General features: G+C 46.1%; 1 protein-coding gene across 1 annotated transcript in view; it reads left to right on the forward strand.

Moving 5' to 3' along the window:
- Positions 1 to 14,980, forward strand: part of ACP3 (acid phosphatase 3) — a 39,649-nt gene extending 24,669 nt beyond the window's left edge. The window contains exons 7-10 of the mRNA XM_023588539.3: positions 1,318 to 1,450; positions 5,599 to 5,681; positions 8,369 to 8,472; positions 11,200 to 14,980. Of these exons, the coding sequence (XP_023444307.1) occupies positions 1,318 to 1,450; positions 5,599 to 5,681; positions 8,369 to 8,472; positions 11,200 to 11,395 (516 nt within the window). The 3' untranslated portion in view covers positions 11,396 to 14,980. The remainder of the gene's footprint in view (positions 1 to 1,317; positions 1,451 to 5,598; positions 5,682 to 8,368; positions 8,473 to 11,199) is intronic.
- The last annotated feature ends 419 nt before the right edge of the window (positions 14,981 to 15,399 follow it).

Here is a 15,399-nt window from a genome sequence, read left to right on the forward strand (position 1 = left end):
GATGCATACATTTTCTTTTGCTTTTTGCAGATATACTACTTATGCTTCCTTTGACATAGAAACATAATTCAAGACTTTTCTATTAACTTGAAAATCCTGAATTCTTCTTTCCTCACCATTATATCTTTTTACCCTTTAGAAAAGTGCTTTTCTTCCATGCCTAGCCACTTCCTTATTTTTCAGTCACTTAGGATGTAGGACTTTAATGAAAATAGCAATATTGTTGTACAGTAAGAGAAAAAAATTTTTTCCTGGATGTATAAGTTAGCAAACCAGCTGGCAAGGCTATAGAAATTGACTTATCAGGAAAGAATCCCTTCCTTGCCGTGCTTACAAATGAAATAATCTTGGTAACTACATAAATTACTATCCCCCCCCAATTCTTCATGATGCTTGCTCTACATTCCTGTTTCTCCAACCATTTCACAACGTCCTGGGTTAAATTCCAGTCGTTCACACTGCTCATCACCTCTGCCTTCGAGCTCTCGGGAGCGTTGGGTCTCATACTAGAGGACACAGTGTGCTCTCCTCTGTGACAAGATTAATTAGCCCAGGCACATGCTGCTTTTCCAGTACTCCCCTTTAGCATCAGCGTTGTTCCAGTGAAAATTTGTTGGCTTACAAAAGACATTTCAATGGCAATGAGAGCCCACTCTGGGGGTGGGCCTGGCATTTAGTAGTGACAGGGTACAGCCTTGATTTTTGTTTCACTCCTAACTACAGTTTAATCTGAGTTACTCCATAAAATGGCCATGATACGTGGCTCTTTTTTACCCCCCTTAGCAAATATTTACCAAGTGCCTACTTGTAAGACACAGAATCTTGCCCAGAGTCAGTAAACGAGAAACTGATGGGCATGGGGAGGGCACATTATCCAAGACTCCAGAAATATATTGGCTCCCAACAGCTGGCCTTCTCGGGCAGCTCATTGTTAAGAAACATCGTCTAACCCTGGCAAATTTTTCTTTGCCACTTTACCCTCCGCACAAATTCAAAGAAAACTCACTAAACCTTTCATAAAGGACTGAGGCACATTCTTGCCCTACCGCACCCTCATTCAGCAAAATATGAATCACCCACTGGCACATAGTTAAGTCTAAAACCCTGGACTTGGTAGGAAGGGGCACCTCAGTTTCTGTGAGTTTTTCTTTTCAAAATCAATACCACTGTTTATCATCATCGAAAGTTTCCCTAGAAAGAAATAGCAAAGCAAGAGCAGCTAGACACAGAAGCTCTTGTAGGCGAGGAGGATAAAAAGTCAACCAGAGGGCCATCAGGTACAAACACATGCACATCTCCTCTCTTTATTTGCTACAGGGTGTTCACAATTTCACTTTACCATTCTGGGCCACTGAGGACACCATGGCGAAGTTGAGAAGATTATCAGAATTGTCCATCCTGTCCCTCTATGGAATTCACAAGCAAAGAGAGAAATCTAGACTCCAGGGGGGTAAGTGTGACAAGAGCAAGAACAAGGTGTAGGTTTTGTGGCTGGAGCCCCGGGTGTGTGGCCTCGTCCCACTGCTAATCGGCTGTGTGCCTCACGCCAGATACTCAGTCTCCTGCACCAGTTTTCATGCTGCAGGGTGGAGATCATAATTCCTACTTCATAGAGTTTCTGGAAGGAAGAAAATGAATTATGTATTCAAAAGCCTTAGAACAAACAGAGCCTGATGCACGATGCACTGTCCATGAACATCACTGTTGGCATAATCGCTCTGGGCCTTGGCATTCCCACGTGGAAAGTGAAGGAGCCTGGCTGAAGCGAAATGGTCCTTTACATTCCTTCCAGGTTAAAAAAAAAATCAAGGATTTGGGGCCTGAGCTCCATAAAAATCAAGTGTGGGTCTTGTGGTCTATGGGGTGGGCCTTTCAAGTGGGAGGTGGGACAAAGTGGCCCGTTTTCCTGAAACTCTGGGTGGTAACCATTGCAAACGTTGATTAAAAACATATTTTTTCAGGCAGTTATGCACTGTGAGTTAATACACGTTGCCATTGCCAGGTTTCTGGCACGAGTTTTCCCAATGGTGGCAAAAGGTACTGGGATTTGTTTCTGAGTGATGCTTCTCTCTGCTGGATTTGGCCTTCCTCAGCCTGAGGCACCCTCCAGCATGGTAGTGGACTCAGGTGGGAGGTGCTGGGCCGCTGTGGCCAGCAGGGGCGAGAAGGAGGAGACCAAGGCCAGCAGGTCAGTGCGATGCTGGGGCTGCGGCCCCGGCCGGGTGGGCAGGCCAGGACACAGAGGGGGTGCAGGCGGGTGCACATAGCCAGCAAAACGAAGGACGGGGAGCAGGGGTCCTCCGCGTCAGTCCAGGAAGGAGCGGTTCCACGTCAGTGACGCGCGATCGAGGCGGTTTGAGAACAGCTCAGGCACGTCAGCCACCGTCAGCTCCTGTTCACCACTGGGCTGGGACCTGACAAGGCTTCCCAGGGGGACCGGGGGCCGCTATTCTCTCAGGGCCTGTGGCTGGAGGGAGCACTCAGATCACAGGGAGAAGGCAGGGACCACAGAGACAAAGCAGGGCAGTGTGTGAGGTGGACGGAGGGAGGAAGCTGTACCCAGGAGAGCTGCTAGTGAGGTATGACGCCAGGGGCCCCGAGCAAACTCGTGGGTGGTGAACAAAGGTGAGACAAGTAACAGGGCCCCTCACTGCAGTGCGAGGGTGTTGGAGCCTCACTGTTACAGAAGTCCTGAGTGCACATGCCATGCTAAGTCCTGCACTTGGAGCAGCGGGACTCAGGACTCCGCCCTCGAGCTGGGGAGAGCGTGCAGCTGGAACCTGGCATGTTGGGAAAACCACTAGGCAGGAGACAGGCAGAAGCTAATCTTATGCACCAAACCAGCAAAGATGCAGAGGGTCGACGTGGAGTGTGGTTGGCTCCACAAGCTCCACACCTGGTGCCTGGCCCGCCAGGTGCAGCAGCACGACTCTATCCCAAGGCCCATCAGAAGGTGCTCAAGGCAGGACTCCTGATTTGTTTTCCACAACCTAGTCAGAATGGGTTCAGGAATCCAGCCCTTCACTAGTAAAAGTATGGTCCACAAACCAACAGCTGCAGTATCTGAGCTAGAAGCTGGCTAGAAATGCAGAATCTCAGGCCCCACCCCAGACCAGCTGAATCAGAATCTGCATTTAATAAAATCCCAGTGTGCTTCATATGTACATTAAAGTCTGAGAAGCCCCTCTCTAGATGAAAGATGGTAAGAGAAGGCAGCAAAATCCAGGCAAGAATTGATAATAGTCTAATAGTAGATTTAGGGGTGTGTGCGAATATGAGTAAGAGATGGTTTATCTCAGCAGCTCGCTTGTGTTCCTCTCTCCTCCCCCTTGGATTACTAGAAGACTGCATTTGGAGGAAGGCGCTTCCCCTCTTTGGGTCTCAGTTGGCCCCTCTGAGAAGTGGACTCACCTAGATGAGCCTGTCAGTTTCTTCCCTAAGGTGTCCTGGTCATGAGTCACAAAGGCTCTCGAAGTCAGTGCTATTGATAAGTCAGAAAATGGTTTCTGAGTAGTTTCTGCCAAAACACAAGCCCAGCCTGTTGTTCATATCTACTTATGCCAGGAAGACTTGTCAACTACACACCTGTTGAATGATGAGGCCCCTGGACAGAGTCCTACCCTGGAAACGTGTTGTCTGGGTAGCAGATTCACACAGCAACATCAGGACTTGGCCCAGCATCTCCTGACCTTAGCCGAACTGTGTTTCATCAGTTGGTTTCAGGGATGATCTTCTCAGTAAGTTTGCCTTCCTGTCCCGAGAAAATCCCTAAGACTAATTGAGGAATGTATGGCTGGTCGTATCAAAGTCAGAGCAATTCTGTCTTTTGACTCCTGTCCAGGAGTTGGAGAAACATAGCCCTAGGGCCAACTCTGGCCCACTGCTTGTTTTTCTAAATAAAGTTTTATTGAAGCACAGCCATACTCATTCCTTTGAATATTGTCTATGCTGCTTTTGTACTACCACCACAGAGCTGAGTAGTTCCAACAAACCTTAAGACTCACAAAACCTAAAATATTTGTATGGCTCCTCACGGAAAATATACTTTGCTAACTCCTCTTAGCCCAGCAGTAAAGTTTAGGTCATAAAATCAATGGTATTTTTGTCTAGTTTATGAATACCTAATGCAACAGAAAATTAGAAGTTTGCTTTATGCTACAGTGTGGTCTAATGGTCAAGAGCAAGGACGAAGTGTTAGGTTCACATCTCAGCTCCTCTGCTTACAAGCTGTGAAATCTTGGACAAGTTACTAAGCCTTAAGTTTCCCTACTTATAAAACAGAACTATTAACATGCCAGGGCATGAGGATAATCGTTAACAGTCACCCCTAGTTACTCGTGGAACAAGGGGGACAATCACCCTAGGACAAAGAGCTGATGCCATATTCCACTGCTGATGCTGCAGGCTGCTCAGAAAGGCACCTGTTGATGAGGCAGAAGTTGCTGCTGCAGAAGGCTGTCATGGCTTTCAGGAACTTCACTACAGGCTTTAGTGCCAACGTGGCATGAAGATTAAGCTCAAGGTCCCTAAGGGCTCCAGAGGGCTGCCCTCTCTAGGATGGAAAGATTTCGATTTGTTAGAAACGGAGCATCCGGCTCCTTTCAGTCACCTCCCTTCTGAACACCTCCCTGATGAACGGGCCTGTCTCTTCCCATAATTATGTGAGCTTTGTGAGGGCAGGGGCCATGTCCGACTCACCGAGTTTAATGTCTGGGACATCATAGCTGCTCAGTATGTGTCTGCTGAGTGGACAGAGGGCCTGTAGGCAGACAGTTAACACTGACACCCTGCTCATTGCAAAAACTCTGGTCATCTCAGGCCAGGAGAGTACACGCATAGTAGAGAGACCACCAAAGTGAGGCACGATGAGCCGTGATTTCATGTGATGGTTGTGCAAGTCCAAGAGGGCACCCAGCACTGCAAGCTGCTCCATGACCTTCAGTGTCTTCAAACAGGCTGGAGCCTGAGAGGCACAACTTCCTTTCACCATCAGGAACAAGAGTTAGGTGTTGAGATGTGAAAGCAAAAATGTCTCCTCTACTAAGACAGAGCTCTCCACTGAAAGCCAAAAATGCCGGTTGTCCACCTAAGAGTGAGCCCTGGGTGACCTAGAGAGATGGTCGACAGGAAACAGGCACCAGAGAGCTGCTTTCTCCCATGGCCAGAGAGTGGAAGCAAGAGGGGGAAACAGAAGAACAAACCAAGCTATCCTCGCGAGTCTGCCCTTGAGAAGATCATTGGCTAACAACTGCCTTTTATGATCTGGAAAAGCCATCTGAGATTCTTCCAGGCTGTCTGCCTTTTGACTTGAGCTTAGCACACCTGGCGGAGCAGAGTCCTTGGTGCCAGCCCAGCTCTCATCACCCCCAGCTGAGTGACCTTAGGCACGTCACCTTCCTCCCCTATAAATTGGAGATAAGGAATCAGGAATCACTAAGTCACTCTGCCTACCTCACAGCAGATGTTCTAGGAAAATTAGCTGTTTCCCTCTCTTCTTCAGTCATGGCAGAGTCCTAAGTATTAATTAACAAAAAGTTCATGTTCTACAATCTAAGCCTGTGTTTGGTTCAGCTCCATTGTTGATCCGTCTTCTTTAAGGTGTTTTGATTGGTGAAATCCTCAGTTACATGAAGAGTGCATCTCAGGCATTGGGATCCAGAAAATTTGTCATGTATTCAGCAGTAAGTATTTTTGCCTTCATTCAAAATCCATTTGTTCAAGTGTGTGAGCTCTTGGATGGGGTCTCATCTTCTTTACCTTCCTTTCCCCATTGCCTAGTAGACAGTAGGCAAGTGTTCAGGGCTTTTAGAATTAAACATTTAATTATGACCTTTGAGAAATGTACAATCTAAAACTGACTGGAAGACAAACACATAAACACCATACAACGCAGTACAGAAATGCCATTCAAGCAACTGTTTGGTGCTCAGAGAAGGGAGGTGGAGGGGCCAGAGGGCTTCCTGGAGTAGGCAGCACATCAAAGGCACCACGATGGAAGGAGCTCATCAGCATTACTTGCTGGTCTAAAGGGCATGTAAAGGGAGATGTTAGAATAGGAGTGGAAGGCTGGGAGTGTGGAGAAGCTGATACCAAATTAGGTAGATATTAACTGGGCTCAGCAATGTGTAACCTACTAGCCACGTGTGACTATTAAAATTTTAATTAATTGTAACTAAATAGAAAAATTAGTGTCTTAGAGGCACAAGCCACATTTCAAGTGCTTGATGGCCACATGTGACCAGTGAGTACCTTTTTAGACAGAACTGATGGAGAACATTTCCAGCATTGCAGATGGTTCTATTGGACAACTGATATAAAACCCCAGAATTTGAGCTAGAAAGCAGCTTAAGTGCCATCTGGTTCTCCTTTGGTTAATTTATGAGAGAAACAATTGGGCAAAGGAGAATCCTTTGCAGGTGTTTGTTCAAGGAAGAAGGGGTGAGAGGTGACAGGTTAGGAGCAATAATTCAAAGGTTAATCCTCTTGTGAAATGGACTAGAAGAGGGACAGGATAGAAACAGGATATAGTACAGAACGCTTTTGCAATAGTCTAGAAAACTAGGGATGAAACCTAGAACTAGGGCAGCAGCAGCAGCCGAGGAATGTGGAGTGTGGGTGGAGGGCGGTGAGGGGGGTGAAGCCCCATGGTGGCATGGTTCTCCATCTGATGACTGGAAAGATGGCGGCGCCACACACAGAAGTGGTCTCGGGCCAGGTGAATGTGCTGATGAGAAAACTCCAGATGGTCACGGGGATAGAGAGGAAGGAGAAGCCAGCTGCAACTTGAAGTTAGAGCTATACTGGGCGGTGGGCAGAAAAAAAAGAGAAACTTCCGTCTTGGCACAGAAGTCAGGGAAAGAGGCACTGGAGTGGACAACTGTAGTGTCAGCTGATTCGCTGAAATGGCTGCCATGGAGTACGGGACAAGTAGAGGACTAGGATACCGAGTCACGACTCCTCCCCTCACGTCTCCGTGAGAGAGCGTTTCTCAGACGTGGTTTGGCTGGAGACAACTGTGTTTTATTCATTCAGGAAGAGGGTGGTGATTGAAGGAGGAGGAGCTTGTACTCAGATAGACTTGAAGGATGCATGGCAGCAGCAGAGCGTACTGCTTCCTGGAAAAAGATTAGCCTGAAATTGGCCAATTCCACCCATTTTTCTAATGTCTAATAGGTTTTTAATTCTAAATTGTGTGATTTCTGGGAAACCACATATTTATAACTCCCATTTTTTTTTCTCTATTAAATTGGTTCTAACCCCTTTTGAATAAATATATACTGACATCTCCCTGTTGTAGATGTGGAAGTTGAGACTTGCCTAAGATTAGGGAGCTAATCAATGACAAAATAAAGAAACACCAAAATTTGAAAACCAGACCCCAGACCCCTATACCTTCCAGCCACTCAGAAACAAACATTTAGCATTGCAATCATTTTTAAATAAAATTTTATTGATGTATATCATACACTCATGTACATACATAAACAGGAAGTATTTTGTAAAAGTTGTGAACTTACCTAAAAACATGCATATCGTCATATAGAGCTCCCACTCATCACCCCACCACCAACATCATGCATTATTGTAAAATATTTGTTACAAACTATGAACTAACTATAGCCCATATCTTACATTTGGTGTACTTTTCCCCTAATCCACCCAGTTGTTAACACCATATATTAGTATTACATATTTGTTAGAGTTCATGAGAGAATATTCTCATATTCTGTTAACCACAGTCCATCTTCCACCACTGGATTCCCTGTGTTATATCGTCCCATGCTTTGTAGAATTTTCAAAGTGTACACTCAGCGGCTCTCATTTTCATCACAAAATTATAGCATTGCAATTATTTTTAAACTATATACTCTTCTTCCTTACATTTTTGTCCTCCCTAAAAATTCATAATACTCCACCCCAAATTAAAAGTCATAGGTGATTCTCATCTAGAGAAGAATATAATCTAGCTTTAATGTGTCCCAAAATATTTTAAAACTTAATAAAAATCAATGAAACAAGCTGAAACAGAGATGTTCCCCTGGGAAAGGTGCAGAAACTTAGAAGATTTGGTTCAAATCTACTTTCTCCCATTTTAGGGTTATATACAATTAAACAAATTACTCAATTTTTCTGGGTCTCTTTTTCTTCATATTTAATGGAAAATGATATGTTTAAATCTCACATCTAGCATAGAGCAAATATTCAACTAAGATTAGTTATTTCCGTTCGTTCTTCTTAAGGTATGGAGGTCTGAGAGTTTTAATTGAGTCAGAAACCGTCAGGTGCTTTACAAGTGCTTAACACCTGCTGAATGTGAATCTGCACAAGAGGTAAAGATCAAAAACCGCCCTCTTTCCAATCTTTGTAGCATGACACCACTGTGAGCGGCCTGCAGATGGCGCTGCACGTTTACAACGGACGGCTCCCCCCGTACGCGTCCTGCCACGTCACGGAGCTGTACCTGGAGAAGGGGTCAGTGCCCGAGGAGCTTTCCAAATCGCCTCGCTCTACCCAGGCTGGGTTGTTGCTGGCTTAAGGACAGTGTTTCCTGCCTTTTGTTCGTTTTCAGTTTCATATTCAGGGCAGAAAATGGTGGTAAAGTTATCTTTGCCTAGTCATGGTTTTTTCTTTGCTTTCACGAAGACTTTTATTGGAATATAGAATGCATACACAGTAGGTAAAAAACAGAAACTCCCTTAAGTGAACAAAATTACATTTAAAAAATAATAAGTTCTAAGAAGTGCGCAGACCAGACATTGCATGATTCTCTTGGAAAATACAGCCTGGTAGAAGATGCCAAAAGAAAAGTGGTTTTGTGCTTGGCTGTGTAATAATGCCCCTTGAGTTACCTAAAGGCTCCAGCTTGTACACACGGCTTCTGGTGGTTCTTACCGCCGCCGAGACTGTCAAAGGGTGACTTCTGACCAGCATTACCTTTCCGTGGGCTGCTCTGACCCTTGCCAGCTAAACAAAGCTGAGCCCCCAGAAGGGCTGAAGTCAGAATGACCATCTGCCTCGGCTTACTCAGAACCAAGAAGACTCCCAGAATGTGGAGGCAAGGGCAGCCAAGGGCAGCTGTGTTAGTATCTGCTAGGACAGCAGCATTCCCATTGGAGGAGAAGGGCGAGGTGTTTGGGCAGGTCAACAGACCAGAACTTACCGTGAAATAAGAGCAAGGCAGGGACAGAATGAGACCCCTGCTCCGGAGCCTGCGTTTGGGGTTGGTTGTGGAGGATCCATGCTGCCCTTCTCAAGGCGCTCACGATAGCTGCAGGCAGGGCCTGCTTCAGGGATTGCGACCTGGGCCGTTGCAAAGGGCTCTTTGCTCAGAAGAGTCTTCCACTTGTGTTTTTGTTTTTGTTTTTCAGGAGGTAACGGGGATTGAACCCAGGACCTCATACACGTGAAGTAGGTGCTCAACCACTGAGCTGTACCCGCTGCCCCTTGAACTTGTTTTAATGCTCCGCTATTAACGTCATAAAATTTTTAATTTTTTAAAAAGGGACTTTTCATTTCTACTGGATCCCACAAATTATGTAGCTAGTCTTGGGAGAATGACAACACGGAGAAGATCTCATCCTCAACCAACGTAGTTGCTGCTCACAAGAGTGCGTGTTGCACAGTTAGGGAAGGAAGGCTCGCTGGCGGTGGAGTCACTAGCCTGGCACCGGGACAGCGAAGCTGACCTGAGAGGCAGTCTCAGCTACGCTCGCCCCCAAGGACCCTGGGTCAGATGAAGGGTTAACCGGGAAGTGGAGGCTAGTCAGAACAGAAACAGGAATAAGACCAGAGAGATGAATACCTTCTCTTAAAAACAAGCCCCTTTCAGAGCCAGCTTTGGGCTTAGAATAGATGAGGATCAGTTCTAGGAGCTCTAGGAGAAGAAAACATAGACCCAGTATCTTCAGGAATAACTCTGACCTCTCTCCTCTCTGGTTCTGCCCCCTGACATTTAATTCCACTGACTCTCTTTCTCCCATCACTCGAATAATCTATGTTATGAATCAAGTACAAAGTATGTCTCAGAGACATAGATAAATAGAAAAAAAAATTAACCAGGGAGCAGGTGTAGCTCAGTGGTTGAGCACCTGCTTCCCATGTATGAGGTCCTGGGTTGAAACCTTGGTACCTCCTAAAAAAAAAAAAATTAACTGAGGACCACACACAGACAGATATTACGTTTACTGTTAACACACAATTTTTAAATTTCTGTTTGATATGATGCTGTCACTAGAAATATTCTATCAAGCTACAAGTACTCATTCATATAGTGTTAGGCAAGTACTTTTAAACATATCTTGTAAGTGAACGTTGGTGATCACTACTGTTCATATTGGTTTTTTTTGTAAGGAGATCCCGGGATTGAACTCAGGACCTCGTACACGGGAAGCAGATACTAAACTACCAAGCTACATCCGCCCTGTTCATATTGCCTTTTAAAAACACTCTTTTAAAGAGCATGTTTATATCCATATCTAGTGGATGCAATTGTGAGGCCACTTGAATCTCTCTTCTTCCTTCCTGCTAACAAGTAACTTCCATAAGCAACTCACACTGGCTTTACTGAGGTTGGTTAGGCCAATGGGCATTCCTCAAACAGTACTTTGTTTTTTGAAGAAAATATTCAGAAAGCATTTGTTAAATAAAGAACGTGAGGACTTCAGTGTACACCCATCCTTCTTCCTAACGGATAATTTGCACATACAAAAAAAAATCTTGCCATATATTCAGTATGTTACAGCTTATTCAGTTCCATGTTTATGGCCTGGTTAAGGAAAGAAAAATACGTTCAGGGGGAAGACTGAAAGAAATAGTGCAAGGGGGCAACAGAAGAGCAAGGAGCAAAGGAGAAGCAGTGAAGGGGAAGCAGGACAGGGAGAACCCGCAGGTCTCTTCTCCTTCCCTCCCCCCGCTTCTTTCTCACAGGCATCAGAGGCCCCCTCGGGACCCGACCTTCACCCTCAGCTCCTTCTCTGATTGCACATCGTGGTCCCTGCCTGGTCATCCAACGAACCCTCCGAGCCAGGCCCACCCATCCCTGGCTCCCATTCCCACCCTAGATTGGTTAAGCCGCCTCAATCCAGTGCTGCTCTGACTAGTACCTCAGCTGACATGCTGCACTCCCTGTGGAAGGAAACCCAGGGCCAGGTCAACAATTTAAGCACTAACGGCGCTCTCTCCTCTGCCTTCCACCACCAGGCAGTACTTCGTGGAGATGTTCTACCGGAATGATACACAGAATGAGCTGCATGCGCTCGCACTGCCGGGCTGCACCCACAGCTGTCCTCTGAGGAAGTTCAGTGAGCTGGTGGAGCCCGTCATCCCCCAGGACTGGTCCATGGAGTGCAGGAGCTCGAGTGCCCGCCCAGGTACCGAGGCTGGTACAGATGAGTGAGATGGAGCTCAGGAGGGGCAGCCGTTTCTCGGGACGGACGGTGTGTCAGCGTATGCCTGGCGACATGCCTGGCCCCTCCTGCCAGGACCCTCAGCTTGTTTGCTTTTTTATGTTTTCAGTGTTAATTTAAGGGGGCTTCTGTGCCAAAACAACGGGGATAAAACTCAGGTTAAAGTTCACAGAGTTGCCAAGAGCTATGTGACTGGGTTTGCAGGGTCTTCGGGTGTTTAAGAACTCCCAGGTTTGTTTGCACAGAAAAGTGTCCAAAGTAGAACAGATTTCAGACAAAACCTACAATCTAGGGTGGGGGCAAGGAAGGGAAGAGTTCATCCTAAACTAACAGGTAAAGGTCCAAGTGAGGCAAAGGAAAGAGACACAGCAGTGAGATCTGGGGGAGTCTTCAGGATGGAAACCTGGTACTATATGTTTTCATATTTGTGATAAAACATATTGGGGGAACCAGATGTGGCTCAGTGGTTGAGCTCATGCTTCCCACGTACAAGGTCCTGGTTTAATCTCCAGGATCTCCAAAAAATACAATACAAATATTCGGCAGCAGAACTGAGAAATGAAAGCCTCTTTGCATCCTTTGGACCTATAATATCTATCCTCTGATTGAAGAAACCAAAATCAAACTTGCCAGTAAGCACTGATGTGTGCAATGACTGTGCTCTTAGCGTATGTACACATAACGGTAGCCAGTTAGTGATCTGATGAGAGCACTGCATGCCGGGCACTTCTCTTGATGCTCCTTTGCTAAGAGATGTTGAATCTAAAGCTGATTTAAAACAGTAAGTGTAGCAAACTGTAGCAAACTAGAAAACCAAGAATGTTCCAAGTGCCCACGACCAAGATCAAAACTTCCTGGATGGGGAGCAGGTGTCCCTCAGGTGGTGGGGTGCGTGCTTCCCGTGGACGAGGTCAGGGTTCAGTCCCCAGTACCTCCTAAACACAAACCAACAAAAAGCCTCATGGAATGAAGAAAGCAAAACCAATGGGGAGTTTGCTAACATCAGCTGGAAGTGATTTGGAGAACCAGGAGCCCACTTGGAAAATGAAAACAGCAGATCAGCTAAAACTGCGACCCATGCCCTGCAGATGATATGTTTGGAAGACAAAGTCAAAAAGCTACTGCCGAGAGGAAAAGCACCAAATACAGGCAGCTGGAAGGTGCTGGGCGCACAGGGCTGCTGCTGGACGACACGTCCTCTACTTCCGGAAGGCGCTGGGTGCACAGGGCTGCTGCTGGATGACACGTCCTCGACTTCTGGAAGGCGCTGGGCGCACAGGGCTGCTGCTGGATGACACGTCCTCGACTTCTGGAAGGCGCTGGGCGCACAGGGCTGCTGCTGGACGACACGTCCTCGACTTCCAGAAGGCGCTGGGCGCACAGGGCTGCTGCTGGATGACACGTCCTCTACTTCTGGAAGGCACTGGGTGCACAGGGCTGCTGCTGGGCGACACGTCCTCGACTTCTGGAAGGCGCTGGGCGCACAGGGCTGCTGCTGGGAGACACGTCCTCGACTTCTGGAAGGCTCTAGGCACACAGGGCTGCTGCTGGATGACATGTCCTCGACTTCTGGAAGGCGCTGGGCACACAGGGCTGCTGCTGGGAGACACGTCCTCGACTTCTGGAAGACTCTAGGCGCACAGGGCTGCTGCTGGATGACACGTCCTCGACTTCTGGAAGGCGCTGGGCGCACAGGGCTGCTGCTGGACGACACGTCCTCGACTTCTGGAAGGCGCTGGGCGCACAGGGCTGCTGCTGGGAGACACGTCCTCATCTTCTGGAAGGCGCTCAGTGTGCAGGGCTGCTGCTAAGAGAAGCCTCTTGAATTCCTGGAAGGCGCAAGAGCAGCCGGGAGAGGGTACCTGGACTTCGTGCTCTGACTTCCTGCTGATGCCTTGGCTTGCATGAGGAGGCCCCTTCCCTCCATACCATGTGACCAAATGCATGGTGGAAGCTTCCAGAACACAAGCAGAATGCCAGATGCGCAGCCAAAACCAAATTCATCCCTGCCTTTAAACTGGGCTCATGTCCACTGCAGCAAAGAAGAGGCTACTGTTACACTGCAAATATTCCAGTCTGCTGTAAGTGTTTTCTTGTATCTGAGTTGCTATGCAACCTTCGTTTGGGCTGGTTTCATCATTTTGCACTGTGGAATAGCTTTACAGCACATTACCTCAGCCAGATAGATAAATATATACACACACACCTATATGTATATATATTTAAAAATATATTAGTGTATGTGCATGTGACAACACATCGTAAAGGAAAGAAATTACCTTAAAAAATAAAAGAAAATAGAGACCCAAATATATTTATATTGGACAGTTGTACACAAATCAACAAGGCATTTGTTGCAACTGACTGGAGAGTGTATTCCCATGATTACTGAAGGAAATAGCTGGCATTAGCGCACAGCAAATCTGTCCTTTTTGTTTCATCCCTAAAAAAAAGTGCCCCATGATAAAAATGCATTTGGTTTTTAGGGTGCCATTTTCGTTTAGAGGACTTACATTGAATACATGAATACATTTTATTGGAAACACGTCATTACATGTACCAGTTTTAACACAGGTGGATTCAGAATTTCCATTCTTTAGTCATTCCAGTGGATCACCGAGTTTTATATTCAAACTTTGGATACAGTTTTTGAGTTTTCTGTGACTTGAATTGTTAATCTTTCTGTGAAATATGTAACTTAAATGAATATATTTTAAATGTATCTTTTCTTCAGATACCAGATTTGATATAAAATGTTGTAATGTAGGTGTGTGTTTAGCAGATCCCGGATGGGACTGGCTTCTTTACTGAGATTATAATTCTGCATGAGGACCTGATGAACCCAACCCTGCCATGTGTGTGCATGCCCAGTTAAACACTGGAAAAAAAACTTACAGGAATGTTGAGCATGTGAAGGTGAAATCTGTTCCGAGGACAAGAGGAATGTGTAAACCTGTGATCTGGTATCTTCAGATAACCTAAGTGAGCTCAGAGATCCTGCTGCAAGCACTCACTCACTGTACAAGGATAAATCATGTTCCAATTGACGCACTGTAGAGTCCTGTAGATTTGCCACGTGGCAGATACAGCATTAACGCTTTCGGTTAAGGATAAAGAGAATGCCTAGAGACGGTTTCTACTGAATGCAGGAGACGAGAACGAAGTCATTTCCTCTCCTCTCTGGTCACGGGATGGCTGACACAAGACATCAACTGATAGGCTGGTTTGTGTTATTTTTTTCCCCAATTTTAAATATTTGTCCTTGGAGCCAGTATCATATTATTCCTTCTTCCCCCCTTCATGCATGTAACTTACTTCCAGAAATTAGCCAAATATAAAATAGTGAATACAGTCATTATTAGGAAGTTCAAAAGCATTATTTTTATAATAAACTTGGAAAAGTGTGTGGTACGTGCAGTTACGTTTTTTATTTTCAGGGGGTATAGTTTCAAAGTAACAAGGGGGCAAATATTAATGTAAAGTAAAATTACTTGACTGACTTAAATGAACATTTTGTATTGAAAATGTATGTAATTTGGACTTCTCTGCTTTGGATAAAGGCTAAGCTGATGGCATCTCTACCTCATTATTTAAGATGGGACTTGCTAAGACAATGCTTTCAGGAAGCTCACAGTGTAGTGGGGGAGTAAAGAGATGCAGATCATGCAAAATCATGTGTTTTATGAATTACCATTACATGGGCTGCTGTGGAACCAGCAGTCACCCAGACCTGGACGGAGCGAGGGAGCCCGGGAGGAAGGTCAGAGAAGGTGCCGGCAGGAGGTGAGCGCCACCTCTTTAGAAAGCTCAGCTCTTCCATTTGGCCTCAAAGAGCAGTAATACCAAGCGCAGCAGGTGAAACTCCCAGGGAGTCAGACTGTGGTTCAAAATCGGGAAATTCCTGGCATGGGTGAGCCTGCTGGGCTGGCTGCCTCTTGCCTTAGCAGAGAGGTTACAGGGCAAGCCTGAGCACAAGAGGTTGATGGGGTGGAAC

This window comes from Dasypus novemcinctus, chromosome 31 (assembly GCF_030445035.2).
Source record: "Dasypus novemcinctus isolate mDasNov1 chromosome 31, mDasNov1.1.hap2, whole genome shotgun sequence".
In the NCBI taxonomy this organism is placed as follows: domain Eukaryota; kingdom Metazoa; phylum Chordata; class Mammalia; order Cingulata; family Dasypodidae; genus Dasypus; species Dasypus novemcinctus.